The sequence below is a fragment of the Xiphophorus hellerii genome, chromosome 14 (assembly GCF_003331165.1).
Source record: "Xiphophorus hellerii strain 12219 chromosome 14, Xiphophorus_hellerii-4.1, whole genome shotgun sequence".
Classification (NCBI taxonomy): Eukaryota; Metazoa; Chordata; class Actinopteri; order Cyprinodontiformes; family Poeciliidae; genus Xiphophorus; species Xiphophorus hellerii.
In genome coordinates, this window is record NC_045685.1 from 8,439,086 (window position 1) to 8,456,607 (window position 17,522).

At 42.0% G+C, this 17,522-nt stretch overlaps 1 protein-coding gene across 3 annotated transcripts in view; it reads right to left on the reverse strand.

Moving 5' to 3' along the window:
* Positions 1 to 797: 797 nt before the first annotated feature.
* The window catches only part of shroom4 (shroom family member 4), a 72,795-nt gene continuing 56,070 nt past the window's right edge, over positions 798 to 17,522 (reverse strand). For all 3 annotated transcript variants that reach the window (XM_032582254.1, XM_032582255.1, XM_032582256.1), the window contains 9 exons: positions 13,831 to 16,645; positions 10,227 to 10,288; positions 8,956 to 9,738; positions 7,531 to 8,112; positions 6,601 to 6,730; positions 5,804 to 5,905; positions 4,573 to 4,743; positions 3,716 to 3,858; positions 798 to 3,618 (listed from right to left, as the gene is read on the reverse strand). In XM_032582254.1, coding sequence (XP_032438145.1) covers positions 3,456 to 3,618; positions 3,716 to 3,858; positions 4,573 to 4,743; positions 5,804 to 5,905; positions 6,601 to 6,730; positions 7,531 to 8,112; positions 8,956 to 9,738; positions 10,227 to 10,288; positions 13,831 to 16,645 — 4,951 coding nt within the window. In that variant the 3' untranslated portion in view covers positions 798 to 3,455. The remainder of the gene's footprint in view (positions 3,619 to 3,715; positions 3,859 to 4,572; positions 4,744 to 5,803; positions 5,906 to 6,600; positions 6,731 to 7,530; positions 8,113 to 8,955; positions 9,739 to 10,226; positions 10,289 to 13,830; positions 16,646 to 17,522) is intronic.

The following is a 17,522-nucleotide window of genomic DNA, read 5'->3' on the forward strand; positions in this document are numbered from 1 at the left end:
TAGGCTACAAAAACCAGAACGTCAAGGCTCAGACTAAAGAAATTCAAAATCAATTTAGTTACCAATTTGTCAGAAAATGGGCGCAAAGCCATAAAGGAAGTCACACAATAACCGAGAGACACATCTAAAGCAAAGCAGGAATCACTCCCCTTAGCGAAAGGACGTTTTCATCATTCACCCATAAGGAAGAGACTGAGTCAAAATTTGCCACACAACCTGATAATTATGTAGCAATTGTCCCAAAACACTGGCAGTTATTTCTAATGCTTGATTTCCACTGTTGCTCCCCAAAGCGAAACAACCATTTATTAAGTTTAGAGGGTGAGTTTGTTTTTGATTTCACTTAAAATTTAATAAATATGATCCTTCAAAGGCTGCTTTTTGCATTCACTCTGTGCAACACAGAGGCAAAAGGGGGGGGGGGTGACTACTATTTCACGGCACTACATTTTTACGCTCTATTTCCGCTCTTGTTTTTCAGCGTTTACAACTTAAGCAGGAATATTTAACAGCCCCTTATTCCAGGAAACGTAACCTGACAGAGCTATCAGTACTATCAACACATGGTTACCGCTGAATGTGCCTCCAGGGTAAATTTCTCCACCTCCCACAAGAACGTGCTCAACGACTCCCCTCACTCCGGTTGTCATTTGTCAACCTCCATATAACCCCAAGCCATGTTTACTCAACCATCCCACGACTTTCAAATGTAAGCTTCCCCTGAGGAGCATTCACACGTTGGCTCAGGACATTTAGGAGGCCCGTCAGAGCGTAAATCACCACAGTACGGCTAGAAGGTAGTTTAAAAGTCATTATTATTTATGGTACAATTTCCTCACACAAGTGTTTTTGCAGTAACAAAATGTTTTCTTTAATAAATCAAAATGTAACCCCCCTCCCCCCCAAAAAAACAGAAACAAAAGAAACACACTCTCTTACAGGTCCAACAGGCAATGTTTGTCCTTAAAATATCAGTATGTTTCCAATGAATTTTCCAATGAGAATTGCTGTTTGCAGCACAGGAAAACATTCACAAATATAAAAAGTAACAACAATGAACAATGTAATCTTAGACTTAGGGTGGCTTACAACTAAAAACAAGAGGAGTCCTTTACTGATATTGACGTGCAGCTTTGAATAGACTTCAAGCTACTTCGAAACGGAACAGGTTGACTTTAACAGCAGTTAACGAGTGGCAATGTTTCTTTACTTGACTTTTCAATTTCTTTTGTTTTAAAGTGTTTTAAACTTGTTTTTATCAGAGGCAATACTCTACTCCTTTAAGCATGTCCGTTCTTCTAAGATTTTGTAAGTGACTTCATCCTACGCTGGCAGCTATTGCCCAGTAGGTGGCAGTAAAGTAGCATTAAACTGTTATAAAATAAGGGAATAACCACCAGAGAATCAGGTCCCACTAAGTGGTGGTCATTGACCAGGCTAACAAGTATTAATAGCAACACAAGCTGACTGGTAAAATGCATCTCTCTCTGTATCTTTTATTCAAATATCGTGGCAAGATCTTAACTGACCGAGGTTGTAGAGTACTTTAGGTGACTGATTTAATGAGATGCCAACTTAAAAACAGAACTCAACCAACTAGGAATGTTCAGCAAGATAAAAACCTACACATTTTAAAAAATGTAAAGATTTCTTGACCTTCAACAAGATTCTTACAGCGACCGCCCAATTTAGACCTTTGCTCTGTAGGGAAAAAATGTAACAGGAGATAGGTTCTCTTTTAGGTGCTTGTTTGTTTATTTTGTAGCATGTAGTGAGAATGGAGAAAGCCATACTTAAAACCTGCCTACCTACATTTTAAACTCACAGCTGAAAAACTAGCTGTTAATCTTAGACAAAAAGCTCTTAGCTAGCAAAACAAGCTAGCTGATGTAATAAGTAGTTCTCTTTTTTTTGCTTTTGTTTGATGCTTTGAGCATGAAAACACTAGCACTTCTTTAATTTTGAGTTTTGCTGGTGAAACAATAAATAAATTGTAACAGCAAAAGAAAGTCCCCCCAAAGATTAAGTTTGCATGCTAAGCTAACCTGCCAGCTAGCCTGTCATGGCCCAATGGTACAGCCTGAGATGACTAAAACAGAATTTAAAAAATACACATGACAGCAACAAAAAGAAAAACATGGAGAAAACAAAAACATTTTGAAAAATATTTAGTACTTCCAAAATGTTTAAATTTTTGGTTTTGTTTTGTCCCTGATGTGTTTTTCACTTTTGGCAATATGGTATATCTAATTTTGCAAAACAGGTTTTGCTTAAAATTGGTTTAGAAAAATGTGAATATGTTGGTAAAAGTTGGGTTTTATTCTTGCACTTTGGAACTAAAAGTCATCCAACTGCTGTACAGATTTCTCTCCATATGAAGGTAAATTAGCATAGTTTTCAAGTCAGCTGAGGTGACAGCTGGGAATAGAAAATGGCCGAAAATAAATTTGCAAACTTCACTTGATGCAACACAAACCGCACTTCACTCCGGATTCATTCATTGTAAACATATACAGTAAACTTCAACTCTTCCAGGTCTTCTCACCCATCTTTTAAAATGAATGTTCTCGAACATCAACACCACAATATACAAACCATATACATAATAAACACTAGTGCCTCCTGTACATAAAGGTCGTTACGTGACAGTCAGTCCATGGAGTGTCAAACTCCACACAAGTACAGTAAAGTAACACAAAATAACACAATAACAGTATGTTTATGTCTTGCAGAATCAATGTTTAGAAGTTAATAAAGCTGACAATGGCACTGTGAAACATTGGCTTTAGTGTGGATATGAGAAGCACCAAAAAAACCCTCCTCAAGTTCTCTGAACCGGGAGGTTTAAATATAAAAGAAAACAGAAGTGAATGACACAGTCATCTCGCAAAAATGTCTTTGGCAACAAAGTGTGTAACAACAGAAAATACATAGTGTCAGTTTAATAGTACAGTACATGTCTAAGGCACAAAGTGTTTGATTTCTTTGTCATGGCCTTGAAAATATGCAACAAACAGGCTTTTCGGACACGTATCTATCATCTCCTAGCTGGTTTTCATCTTCGCTATGATGCTAAGAGTCTTGTCTTCATTTTTGTTTTTCCATGCCTTAATGTTTGCCTGTTGAGCTGGAAAATGTCTTGTAGGACCATTTTGGGATGACTTCACTTGCTTCTTGGATAAAATTAAGAGTCAGAATATAAATTGTTAAACTGTTTTTTGACAGTGGTTGTGTGTGAATACTCTTACTATCAGATAGTAGCTTCTTAAGCAGTTTTAATTCCTATACTCATGTCTAAGTAACCGTCTGCAGCAGCTTTGTATTTAGTGTCGTCATACAACTATTAAGATATTGTCCTTAACTGTGCGATTGATAATATGTCTTCCATGTGTTGGACTTGATTTGAACTGAACGTGTTAATGACTTCATCCTTCATTTCACTTCTTCTGTATTGCTCAGTAATGTCCATATCCCATCGATATTCCCATCCCCATTCCCAGGCCCAGACCCAGGCCGAGGCTCTCTCTCAGCCCTCTGAGTTGCTCCTCTCCCAGCCGAATCTTGTCCTCAAGTTGTCTCTGCTCCACCAGCAGGGCAGCTTTCATCTTCACAAAGTGGCTGGAGAGAAAAAACAAAAGTACACAAAGCAATTTAGTACTCAAGGACAGTGCACTGGCCAGGTGGAATGCGAGTTGATTCCTATTCTGATGCGCACCTGTAGTCTCTGTGCTGTTCTGGAGTGAGGCAGCGGGCCAGAACCCGGCTGACGGCCTGCTCTCTGCGATCGACGTGGTCCTTCAAGTCCTGAGCCTCCGACAGCTGTCTCATGAGCTGACGTTTCTTTTCCAGCAGGGGGAGCTACAGGACAAAGATTACCTTATTTTATTAGGTTTATGAAGGTTTCATCAACTCAAATTTAAGAGCTTTTTAAGAACTTTTAAGATTACTATGAATAAAATGTAATGCCCATATCATGACAGAGAGGTACAAAATAAATGCAAAACTGAAATTTCTTGAGTCTTTTTGTGGTTCTTGGCAGCAGCTTTGTGCTTCACACTTAACATATGGCTTTCTAGCTAACTAGCTAATTAGTTAGAGAACCATATGCTAGCTGCTAATGAGCTATATGCTAGCTGCTACTGGCTTGTTTGTTTGCTTCTAGCCAGTTAGTATGCTACTTAGAGAGCCATATTATAGCTCCTTATGGCTTTTTTCTTTGCTAGCTAGCAGGTAATGGAAAAGAGCGCAGGGACTGAAGATGTCTGCACATAACTCAAACTTTTCTGATACAAAAGTCCCGCTTAAAAAAAATCTACATAAAAATGTAAGACGTGATTGACTTACTTAAGGATTATTTACATGAATTTAAGATATTTTAAGGCCTTAATTTTGGATCAATTAAATTCATTCACATTTTTAAGGATGTGCAGACAACCTGGTTATAAATAATAATTTTGATCTTTAAAATCTGTTCCAACCCCCCCCCCCAAAAAAAAGACTTTTACTAATATGACTCTTCTTTAATCAACATTTAATTCCTGGTTCTTTATGCAAAAGTTTTCTCCTCCTCACCCGGTCCTGGTGCTCTGTCTCGGGGTCCAGCGTGTCCAGTGTGGTTTCCACTCTGAGCAGCCTCCCAGACAGAGACAGCATTAAGCTCACCACCTTGTCAAGGTCGCCAATGAACATGCGGTATTTGTCCACCTCGTTGGGTTTACACACGGATACCACCATGTTCTCCACCTACAGGAAGTAAAAAAATAGACAGAGAGGCTGTTTGACTATTTTTATTCTTGATGGATAAAGATATCCTCGGATCTAGAAACGTCACACGTTCTAGAACCTACTGGATCTAGAGTTTAACTCTAGCATCACTGATGTAAAAGTGTTGAGATGGATGAAGAGATGGACGAATAGGGTTTCACCAACTCAAATTTAAGACTTTTAAAGACCATTATAAATGGAATTTAAGACCTATATTTCAAAAGAAATGTACGAACTTCGTCCAGCCAACTTGTGATAAATTTGCACTTACCCATGATAGATGCAAAAAAGCTAGCTAGCTAGCAAGGGTACGTTAGCAGTGAGTTAAAGAATGAAAATGTCTCCCTGTGGCTCAAACTTTTGCCCGACAGAAAAGTCCAGCAAGAAAAAAAAAACGTAGCATGTACAAGAATAGAAAAAATGTAAGCCCTATGATCAACGTATTTAAGGCTAACATACTTCTTTAAATGAATTTAAGACATTTTAAGACCTTGATTTTTAGAATCCTTGATGAATGAATGAGTTGCTGGATAAATACAGGAATGGATGGGTTGTTGGTGGAAGGAAGGATAGATAGATGAATGGAGGGACATTTAGGGGGATACAACTTAGAACGTAGGATCAGAAGTAAAGTCTTACTCCTTACGAATGCAAACCTGGAAAATACTTCCATCAAATTGAGTATTTTTCCATAGTTTTCCCAAACTGTATAGGAACACTGACGGTTATATATTAAAAAAAAACAGTAAAAAGGCCCAGCAGATACCTCTTTTCCAAGATTTTCATTACTTTTCTAACAACTTTTTTTTTAAAACCATCATCCAATCAAAAGCATTTTTAGAATAACACAAATTCTTCAGACAACATATCCAATGTACGACTTTATAATCTGAAATGCAGTCCAGTCCTAATTGGAGAAAGCCTTTTTGTAGACATGCTTGTACAAAATGAGTCGCATCAAGTTTTCAAAGTAAGAGTGGCTGCCGACATGCACAGATGATTTAAAGCACTTAATCTAGTGAGCAGGATTGGACTGGACCTCGTCTCCCAGCTGTGCGTTGGCTCTGATGTCTTCCTGCAGTCCCCTCTGAGCCTCCCTCAGCACTCCCAGCTTCTTACGCAGGCTCTCCATCAGCTGCTTCTGCACAACACGGAAACAACTGTTTCAGCTCGCAGTGAGAAAAACAACAGAAGAACAAATTCGGACAATAATGCGTAGCCGGATTTTTTTTTTTTTTTCCCAGATTGGGTTGATTTCACAACAAAACCCTTCAAGGAGATTTAAAATCAAAAAGTTATTATGGATTTCCTCTGACCCACAAAGGCTTGAAATTATACATTAAAGTTAAATATATAAACATGTACTTTCAAGAATGTTTGGGTAACTTGAAACTGCATTAACATCGGCCTCCCTGATCACAGTGACGCTTAGAAAAGATAAAGATTGAGCTTTTTAATTAAAAGTGACAAAACGTACGTTTGATGGGTTGGAGTAGGGTAACTTTAAAACCTTAGAACATTGTGTCTACTACCCAGCATGGTGGTGGCAGCATCATACTGTGGGGTTGTTTAAGAGCACTTTATTAATCCCCAAAGGGAAATGAAACTTTGTTGTAACTCATATCAACTTCTTCAAAGAGTTGTAGCCGCTGACAGGATCTCTTGTTGAGTCTGCATGATAGTGAATTTAGAGAAACCAGCCTTGTTTATCAGAATGTTTAGTCATTTTTATGAACCCTGGTCTTGTTTTTGAAATTAGTTGAAGTTGTTTAATGTATGATAATTTCTCCCCATAAAAAACTCCTTAAAAGTGGTTCAAAATGAAGCTGTGTCTACCTTGTAGGCGAGCTCGTCGTCCTCGTGCTTCTCTCTGCTGTCGGTGAAGTCCTTCATCTGCGACAGGAGCTGAGCCTTGGCTGCAGACGTGTGGTAATAGGACGAACAGCTGGAGCTGGCCCTGGACTGCCTGAAGAGAGGAGGACCGACGGAGGAGACGGTTTGTTTATGTGTGTTGGTTAGAAACGGCAGCAAACGCACGGGTTTTGAAAACGGCAGTGAATTCTGTGGGTTGAGCGTGTCAAAAGAGCAAAGTCAGGGATATGAAAATCACCTCAACCCCTGGTGAGCAACTAAACTACAGAGGCAGGGAGAAAAGCCAACAGATAACACAGAAGACAGAACTGCTCAAACGGGGTTTCTGCACGTTTAACCGACTCAAATTTAAGACCGTTTTAAGATCATTCTGAATGATATGTCACAACAGAAATGTGGAAAATAAAGTTGTTTATTTTATATAGTAGTGCCGGCAGAGAATGCACCTAGCATTGCGAGGGTTGGTGACAGAATTGAGCCGGTGGCAAAGACGAACGTTGTCCAGGCAACTGACAATAACTTGCGGTTATTGGTGATAGACGCAAAATAGCTAACAAGCTAGCTAGCAAGGGTATATTAGCAGCTAGCTAGCAGTAGCCTCAACCGTCTCCAGTCACAGAACGTAATGAAGATGTCTGCGTGTGACTCAAACCTTTGCCTGACAGAAAAGACCCACAAGAAAAATAAACTACAAAGATTAAATAGTGCCACAACAAAATGTAAGATCTGTGAATAACAGATTTAAGACCAGCTTACACAGTTTAAAATTAATTTAAGACATTTTAAGGCATTCATTTTATATGTGCAAATTTAAGATTGTTTAAGGATATGCAGACACTCTGTTAAAGGATGAAGTATTAGAGGCAAAAACAGGTCTTGAACAGGGTAAACTACCTGTCCAGGCTGTTGGTGTTGTGCTCCACAGACTGACTGGCTTCTCTCCAGCTTTCCGTCCCAGACTCTCCTTCGCCACTCGGAGGGAAAAGCTCCAATTCCTCCTCATCCAGCGAGCCGCTTCCATCGAGAGTCTCAGCTGATGGTGAGGCCTCGGGATCTGGCAGCGTGTCGATGTCTGTCTCCAGCACTGTGACGGGTTGTGCGAAGCACGGCAGCTCGCTGGTGATGGGCATGTCCTCCACGGGCAGCTCCTGGAAATCGTCGATGTCCGTCTCTAAGGGAACCTCCAGCTCGGCCTCCAGGCTGTGGACGGGGCTCAGGCTCAGAGGTTTTTCCGACTCTGCGTGTTTCTGCTGACCTTCAACTTGGAAGTCTCTGTTTGTGAAAGCCTGCTGATGCTCGAGCTCTACCTGACTGAAGTATGCTTCTGTAGGATAATCCTCTCTCGGTCTGCCAACTTCTAAACCCAGAGAGGGACTATGGACCCCAGGAGATGGGGGTCTCTCCCGCTCGGCTCCAGGTCTGATGCTGGGTAATGGTTTGAGATCTAGACTGAGGCCCACATTCAACCCAGATGGACTGGAAGACAGATTACATTTCAGAAACAACATCAATTTACACTTCATAAGTACTCTCAATACAATTATGTGACAATAAAGACCTCGAGCACCTGGTTTCTGTTGCACAGAATCTGCTTCCTCTATCAATAAGTGTATATAATATTTATGAAAAATATTGCGTGTAACTTTTGTGTTAAAACTAAAAGTGAATTTCCTGGGAAGATCTCAAAGAAAACAGTGTAAGCCTGTAAAAGACAAGTCCACCAAAAACACTCTCTAAGGTTGCAGCGTTTGTTACATTTTCAGCTGCTGCAGTTCGATTTCTTATTGCACTGTCAATGGGTTACAAACTCTTTCAAAAATCTGTTCTCCCCCTCGCCTGTAGTGGCAGTATACAAAGAACCACTGAAAGAAACAACATGAAAACCTCAGAAGAAGAGGTCCGCAAAATCTTTCTTCATGAAATGTAAACAAAAACCGTAGCGTCAGATTTTAGCGGTTGTTAGATTTTTCTATTGTCTTTGGTAAAAGACAATTAGCTATTTCTCATGCTATCGCTAGACTAACGTCTTTGTTTTGGTTGTATTTACCCACAATGCCCTATGCTATAATCCACTTCCTGCTTTTTGAGCGGCGTCTGGTTCGCTTGGTGTTCACATACGCATTTTGACCAGGCCAGAGTTCACTTAACAAACCAAGATGTAGGTTTTCAAGAGGACCAGAGTTCGCTTTTTTGGTTCACAGAGTTCAGTTGCGCATTCACATCTTCCCAAACCAACCGGACTTTCTAAGCAAACGACCTAGAGTTTGACTAAAACAGACTAAACAGGGCTGCTTTGAAAGTGTCAGTATTTCATCTCACCTTCTCATTCTGGTCTTAGCTGGTAGAGGTGGAGGTAGAGATGCTACAGGCTCCACCACAAAGTCATCCTCCCTCTCAACATGGCGTGGCGCCACAGGCCTGAAGGCCTTCCTGGAGAACATCGGGCTGGGCGGGGCAACAGCGGAGGCGTGCTCCTGAAACGGAGCCGGACTTTGGCTGGACAGTCGGGAGAACGCGTGCTCCTGAGTTTGAGTCTGACTGCAGCTGCATCGAGAGCAGGTCTCTGACGCTTCCTGCCTCTCTGGGGGCAGGCTGTAGGACCTCTGCCGGGACTCATCAGGTGGCGGGACGTAGGAGGACGAGTGAACCGAGTAGCGTCCCTCTGTGCTGTCGAAGGAGGATGGGATGGGCTGCGGAGCAGCAAACGTGGAGGACGCGAGCAGCGCGTGGTGAGACGCTCGTCGGCGGTGGAACTGCTCCCACTTTGGGGGGGGTGGTCTTGGTGGAGGTGGGGTTTTCTTCTTTCTTTGCCGCGCTGCGCTCGATGAGTCTCCACCCTCCTCCATCTCACTAAGGGTCTGGCTCGAGGCGGCGTAGATAGAAGGAGACCAGCGGTGGCTGGTCTCGAAGCGCAGGTCATTTTCAGACATGGCTCGTCCTCGAAGGTAAAGGGGTGCCGGCGGGGGGGCGGCGTTGTAGACATCTCGCTCATCACCACGACTGGCAGGCCGTCTGGAGTCCCAGTGCACCTGATGAAGATGATGCTGCTGTTGATGGACAGCTGGCGGTGGCCTGGACTCCCGTCTCCAGCTGGAGTAGTCTCTGAAGGGGAAGGGAAGTTATTTAGATTAATTAATCTTCTTATCTAATGTTATTTTTTGGTCTCATCTGATATGAGCATAAATTTACATTAAAAGCCTTTTTTTTTTCTTGAAACGTTCCAGATGTTTCCTTTCTGAGTTCCCTGCTAACTGAGTCAGGTCATCTTAGGCCACACATACCCTACATGCCTTTCTCCCTCTCCTACATGTTTACATACATCCAAATACATATCACTGTGGTCACATCTTGAGCATGGATGATTGCCCCACACACTTAGAGCTCATTAGAGCTTAATCAGAGTCAGCCGTGACTAAGTAGGCTTTCCGCCTGCCGGTGCACAATGACCAAACCAGACCTGATGTCGATGGAGGCTGGTTGAAGCAGAGACGGCGCAGGTGAGTGTCTCAGAAAAAGCGAAAGGTGAGGGAAGTAATATTTTATGGTTGATTAACAAATGATGTAAGTTGTTTCCAAAGTGAGGGGCTCACCTCTCCGTCAGGCTGTACTTCCTGTTGAGTTTGACCATTTCCTGTTGCAGGGCGTGAAACGTCTGGGAAGAGATTTAAAGAAGGTTAATAACACCTAGGCTGAAAAGCGTTGGGAAGAGGGTGTGTTACTCCACCCTGCATTACACTTGAGTGGAAACAAAGCTGATTAGGGTGGAGGCGATTTCTGCTACATTAAGAACACTTTCTTCCTTCTATTGTTGTTTTCCACATTCTTTTGTTATCTCTATCTTTTTTATCAAGTACAGTTTAGCTCAAACACTTGCTTGTTCAGTACTTAGCTGGAATGTTTGTTAGATATGTTAGTCCAAAGTTATTTAATTTTAGTCCAATTTCAGTTTCATTTATTTTATCAGGGTTTCACCAACTAAAATTTAAGACTTTTTAAGACCAGTGTGAATAAAATTTAAGACCTATCACAACAGAGATGTACAAAAATAAATGCAGGAAACCAAAACTGTAAAATTTCTGGGGGGTTTTTTGTGGCTCTAGCTGGTGAGCCACATGCTAGCTGCCAATGTCTTGTTTGTTTTCTTGCTGGCTAGCTAGCAAACATGCATTAGCAAATTACAGACCATGATGAATTTGGTCATGTTGGCTGCCCTTTTGGAAAAGAAGATCGGTTTTCTGTCAAGAAATGCCACAAAAATTGTTGTTCACAGTTAGCCATGGTAGTTGTTTAAGTTTACGTTTTCCCTGTGCACTAAAGTTGAGTATTTCTATAAGAGGATCAATACTTTCTTACCAGTTTACCATCTTGCTGATTTGCTCAAAACTAAAAGAAAAAGTAAAGTTTTGACAGCAAGAACAAACCTAAAGATAAGTCTTTGTAACTTCACAGTTTGGAAGTTTTCCTTCACTGCTAACTACGTCAACATCTTTAATGCTTATTTGAGTCTTACAAAAATCAAAGACATGATGGCAAGTAACAATACGTCCAATAATAATTATATATAAATCTACAAGACACTACTTTATGCTGGCAGGTGAAGAGTTTTGGGATGCTTAACGTATTAAAGTAGAGTAGTGGAAGTGGTGAATTAACTTATTGCACTCTCTTGGTTTAGAGGTGAAAGTAGCCAGAAGGTCCCCACTGGGTGGACAGGCTGCACAAATATACCATGAAGGAAAAAGAGCCTGCATTACAGTCTGTGATGCAAATCAGAACATCCAGATGGTATTTTTGTTGGCATAACAAATGTGGATTTTACACATTCGGCCGTCACCTGCTTTCAGCAGCGGGAAATATCCATGAAATTGTGTAAAATAACTACTAAAAGATAATATGTTCTGTTTCATGAATGGCTAATTTACATTTAAAGGTCTGTTGACATTTAAGGAGGTACTGAATGTTTTTATGACAGATTTTTTTTGGCCACTGCTGGGATAATTAAAGCTGGATGCACATTTTTGCAGAATAAAATATTTTCTTTAGCTAATCACAGTGGCTTTCTAGAATAACATCTTTGCCAGGAAGTCTGAAATTTTTTACATTGAAAAATCTTAACCCTAAATACAAGAAAAAAAGGAGTTAAGACATAAAAATGATAATATAAATCAAAGATAACCCAAATTTAGCTTGATTAAGCTAATAATGATGCAAATGATGTTTTACTTGGAGCCAAATTTAGCCCTAAAATAATTGAGTTAAATGATTTAAAAATTGCGACAGACTGGCAACCTGTCCAGAAACGTTCGCCTTAAGTTAGGCACCAGCACCCCTCCCCAATCCACTAAGGACAAGGGTATTAGAAGATGGATGGGTGATTTAAAAATGCAGTGCACATTAAGGGACATATCATTTTAACCCTGTGATTTACCCCGAGAAATCAAAGATAAAAGCTCACACCTTAATTGATAACACATTAATTTCCAGTCTGACTGAACATCTGTTGGTACTTTCCTAATAGAGGGGTTTTCACAGACATGAGTTTGTGTCTGCAAAAGCCCAAGTTCAGCACATCTGTTCCCGTTAAAAATAGTGCATGTACTTAGAGGTAGATTTCAACACTTGAGGTTATCGCCGTGGCATCAGAGCCGCAAGCTTTGATTTGAAAAGGACCACGGCATGAAGGGGGGCAGGGTTCAAGACTCCCCCACCCCAAGGCTTCAGTATAGCAAAAATCACACTGAACAACAAAAACCAGAGTCCGCTTGGCTCAAATATTTGCTGATCTTACAAATATGTTTAGTCCCAAAACAAATGTCAGTTTTGATTACTTGGTGTCAGATGATAAGGATACTTAAGGGATGCATTTCAGGGGAGTTGTAAAAGTTAGACCTCCGCTCCCCAGAGTCTAGAATCAATTTGCGGTGAAGCTGTAACCCAATACTGCTATTAGCACCAGAACCATAGAGCACTGTCGTTGCCCAATCTCCCCCTCAATTCCACGAACTATTTCAATGATCTGCGAATTTTCTATGTGAACTTCAGACTTTGACCACAGGCAGGATGTGAGGTTCAGGTCAGACCAACCATTCAACCGCGGAGTACTTGGACAGAGCAGCAACTTGTCTACAAATCCAAGAGTGACCACTAGATCCTTTTAGGTGCAAGTTGACAAAGCAGAGTTAGATTTTAGTCTTTCAGTGGTCAGTTGGGTTAAATCTAAAAGAGCAGTCTGATTTCAGTGAGCTGGAAAGTTTATTTTTCACCCTGAAAGACTTAGACTCAGTACTGAAAATACACTGGATGTTTGGTTTGAGTCCTCAAGTTTGTGAACTTACTGAAAATGTAAGCACCCAGAGCCAGAAATATAAACCTTCTGAACTTACATTATCTCCAGCATTGCTACTTAAAAGCAGAAAACTATTCCTTCATTAGTGTTAATGTTCCTTAACCTGTCATCACATATCATCTAAGCACTTCTACACATCATCATCTACACTGCGCTAACCATAACATTCATTGGTATGGAGGTTAGGAAGAACGTCAAAAGTTAGCTATTAGCAGGAGTAGTGAGATGTTTGAACTATTTTCTACTGAGGCAAGTCGATGTTTCAGTTAGGCAACACAACAAAAAATGGATATTTTGTACCCATGTTCGGGTTATGTTCTCAAACTGATGAATGTGCAAAGTGCGGTAGATAACAAGAAGGCTTAGCAAAGCCTATCTGTTTGATCTTATTTAGCTTTCAAACTTTGCCAATTTTTGAATTGTTTGGACCATTTTCACGTTATAACAGTTTAGGATCTACATAGTCAAGGGAACACACATGGTTTACTTAGTAATGCTTATTTAAGACGATCGTAATATGTCAACTCCGTAATTATTTTGTGGTGTTTTTATGAGGTTTTGTTTCACAACTGTTGTCTCAAACACACAGTGTGACATCACCTCTTTTCCCCAATATTAGTATCTACTGCCTTCAAAACAAAGGTTCAAACTCTATTCTTAAAGACAAGTCGGAATCAACTAAAATTGTTATTAGCAGGTCAAATAATTTTACATGAAGACTGGAAATTTGTCAAGAATCTCTGATTGGTGCAACTCTATTCAAAATCCTGCAAACAGACTCATTTTGAACTCTGCACTGTAAATCCAGTTATATATATATGATGAACCCAAGCAAGAAGTCCTCCTACCTCTGTGGGTGTGTAGCTCCTTGCCTTGTACCCCTGATGCAAAGACTCTTGTTTCTCTGGCTGCAGATGATGGCTGATGGGATAAAAAGCTGATCCTTGGACTTGGTTTTGACAGTGAGAAAATGTCTGAGGTTTGGGCTGCCAGTTGTGGAATTGGTCCTTAAGCTGGATTTCTCGCTCTTGTTCTCTGATGCCAGAATGACTGTAACAGTCCTGAGGTGGGGCATGTTGAAAATGTTCCACTCTTTCCATCTCAGCCTCTTTTTTTCTTTGCAGTTCCCTCTCTTGTTCCCTCTCTCTCTGCCTCATCCTCTCTTCTCGCTGAATTTCTCTCAGTCTTGCCCGTTCCATTTCTAGTTCTCTCTCCTGTCTTTCTAGCTGTTGCTGCCTCTCCATCTCTCTCAACCTTTCCTCCCTTTCCCTCTCCATCTCTATCTGTCTCTCCCTAATGGCACTGACAGCCTGCCTCCTTGGTTCGACATTGTTTGGAGGATGGACACTTTCTTCTTGTACTCCTTGGTAGGAGTATCTTCTTTGGGTAGAATTTTGCCCTAGATCTCCCGTCTGTTGCTCTCGATGCCGGTCTGGTTGGTTCTGCCTGTGGTTGGACCTTTTTGAGGTATTTGACACAGGAATGCCTTTGGAAGTCTCCTCAAAAAACTTCATTCTATCCGCAAATGGAAGAATATCTGACTCCTCTATTCGAGAGCTTGAAGAGGAGCGACTGTAGGAGGAGCCGGATGAGGAAGTGAAGGCACAAACTCCATGACGTGATCCTGTTACACCCAATACCCTTTCACCCGAGACTCCACACCGTCGATCTCCATCTAGTTCTGGTTGGAGCTTGTGTTCAGGCGTCCATCGCCAGCGGCGAGCCTTGCCAGCAGGAGCCGGTTCCTCAACAACTCTGATTCCGACACCAAAGCTGGGGACCCCTGGATCCAGAATCTGAACAGACCTGGATCGATTATTGCCCTGGGGAAAGGATGTGGTCTGAGTCTGGGAGATGCCACAGTCTGGCTCTCTTGAGGTTTTTGATGTCTTGACCTGTGAAGAGTTTTGGGAATCTTGAGGGACTCCTGGTGTGGCAAAGGCAACTTTGGCAGATTTCTTCCGGATAGGCCTGTTTGGGTCTGCCCCATCTTCACAAAGGTCTGAACATTCCTCTTCCTGGACAGTTTCTCTGCTGCACAGTAGCCCTCCTGGACCATGACCCCGCTGAAGTTGCGCCTTTTTCCTCTGGATTTCGTTGCGGAGGTTGGTGGCAAATCGTTCACTGCGTCGACGGTTCCGCCGAAAGTTTTTGGATGAGTTTGACTTCTTTGTGTTTTCCTCTCTTTCTGCCACTTCCCCATTTTTATCCCCCGTCCTCCGCTTTTCTACAAGCATTTGCTCGTCCAGCAAAGTATCCACACTGGCAGCTGCACTGAGTGGCTGAAAATCACTCTCTGCCATGTGATCAGAGTTCAGTCGTTCCCGGGTTGATAATCCAGTGGGTTCACCTGGTACGCTTGCAGAACGTCCCCAAGGTGTATGGTGATGAACTGGTGACAGAGACCTCCCATTTACACCCACAGCTTCCAGCCTCTCAACTGACGCACCATCCTCACCTTCTGCCTCCAGGAAGACAGATCCTGGAGTCGAGCATCGACTACCTTCCAGCTTATGTGATGTGGGAAGGGTTGAGTCTTCCGTTGTGTGCTGAAGTGATGAAGCATGGGACCACTGGCTACTGCAGGCCAATACAGAGTGATCAGAAGGGTTTAATGGGTTGAAAGGCTCCAGAGAAGAGTCGTTGCTGTTGAACTGCAGTAGCTGGAGCTGAGTGGCGAGCAGCTTCTCGGGTGCACTGTGTCGGTGAAGGCCTGCTGAGGAGTGATTGGTCTGACAGTGGTCAACATGGGACTGCCCTTGAATCTCTGTGGAGGATTCGGAGGGTAAAGAAGCAGAAGCAGAGGGGGTGATGGGAACTTTTGAGGTTGGAACCGAGTCAGAGAGGTGCTCTGATGGCGCCTCGGACTTAGAGTCATTTTCAGTGCTGCCATCACATTTAATATGTCTAAATTCATCAATTTGTCTTTGACTAAAGTGAGAGTGTGTTGAATCTGTTTTTAAGTTCTCAGTTTGGTCACCCTCTCCTGGTGCAGAGAAACCATTTTGAATTCCAGAATCGACATTCAGACAGGGCAGGTTTTCTTTACAACAAGAAGTATTTTCAACCGCAGATGATATGCAATGTTTGTTGCCATCATTAGTACGACTTCGGGTGGCCCTAAAGCTGTCCTTTCTAGTTGGAGGTTGAGGGGGATTGTTCTTTCTCCCCACTTGAGATTCTCCATTTCTAACAATGTCCAAACCCCCTTCCCTCTGGTCGTGTTCATAGCAGCACGATGACGGCCGTCCTTTTATCTCGGCGGGCCTTGTTTTTGGCCTGGTCAACGATCTGGACTTGTGCACAATTAGATGCGCCTCATCTGGGGCCTCACCAGGCGACCTCCCTAGAGTGGAAGCCTCACCAGAGTAACCTTGACATGCTGGGCCAAGGCTCTGGAGGAGGTTATCCATGGAAGAGGCCTCACCGGGCCTTAGAGGCACAGCAGCGTAATCAGATGTGTTCGAACTGGCAGAGAAAGAGCTGTAGGCGGAGTCCCGCTTGTTGTTGAAGAGGGTGGGGTCAACGGGGGAATTGTGGGAGTCGGAATATGGCTGTGTGGTGGGTGTCGGTGTGTCCAAGCTCTCCATAGATCCCAGGGAGCTGCTTCGGTCAGTGGAGGAGTACGGTCTGGGCAACTGAGACCACTGCATGGACACGTCACTGCAGAGACAGGAAGATAAATATCTGATACATAAGCAAACTCAACATTATAAACAGGCCATGCAGCTTCAATTTATCTAAAGCTTTGAGTAGTTCTAACTGCTTTAAAAAATTTCAAATATTCACTAATATTTTTGCTAAATGCAGTTCCTTGGAAAAGTATTCCCAACATTTGGCCACTGCTCACAATTTTATTAAAAAGAAAGTGAAAACCTGTATTCCTGCCATTAAATTTAACAATCATTAAATACTTTTTTATGGCGAATAATAAACATTGAAGTTTGTGGTTGTGACATGTCACATTGTGACAAAGGGGTGTGAATAGTTCTGCTAGGCACTGTTTGCCCTAGAGGCAGGATTTATATGGTTTCTTCAGGAACACTACGGTGTCAGTTCAGGACAAAAATGTAATAATGCTTTCATGAACTACACTGAAGGAGTTATCCTTAAATTTCAAACATGCAGAGCATATTTTCCTTCCATACATTGTTTCAACTCTGCAGCTGGAGAATGTGTTTCCTATTAGAGTGGGGCTGAAGATCCACGGCAGCCCCATGTGTTTTTAAAGCCCCTATGAGAAAGACTCTTTAGGCGAAGAGGGATTTCCTCCTCATCAACTCCCAACGCCACAAGTCCCAGTTTTGAAGAAATCTCTTGATTCCTCTCATCTTCTTCCCACCTTTCTCCGTCATTCTTTACTTCCGCCATTAGATTGTTCCCGTCTCATCTCCTTTATATCAAAGGTTAATTGCCACTGAAACATCAGCTTAACAGTTTCCTTTTACTCTTTTGATGATCACTGACTGCAATGCAAACATTTTATAAAAGAACTTCTTTATGGTTTTACTCTCAAGAAAGATTCTGTAAAAGCAACAAA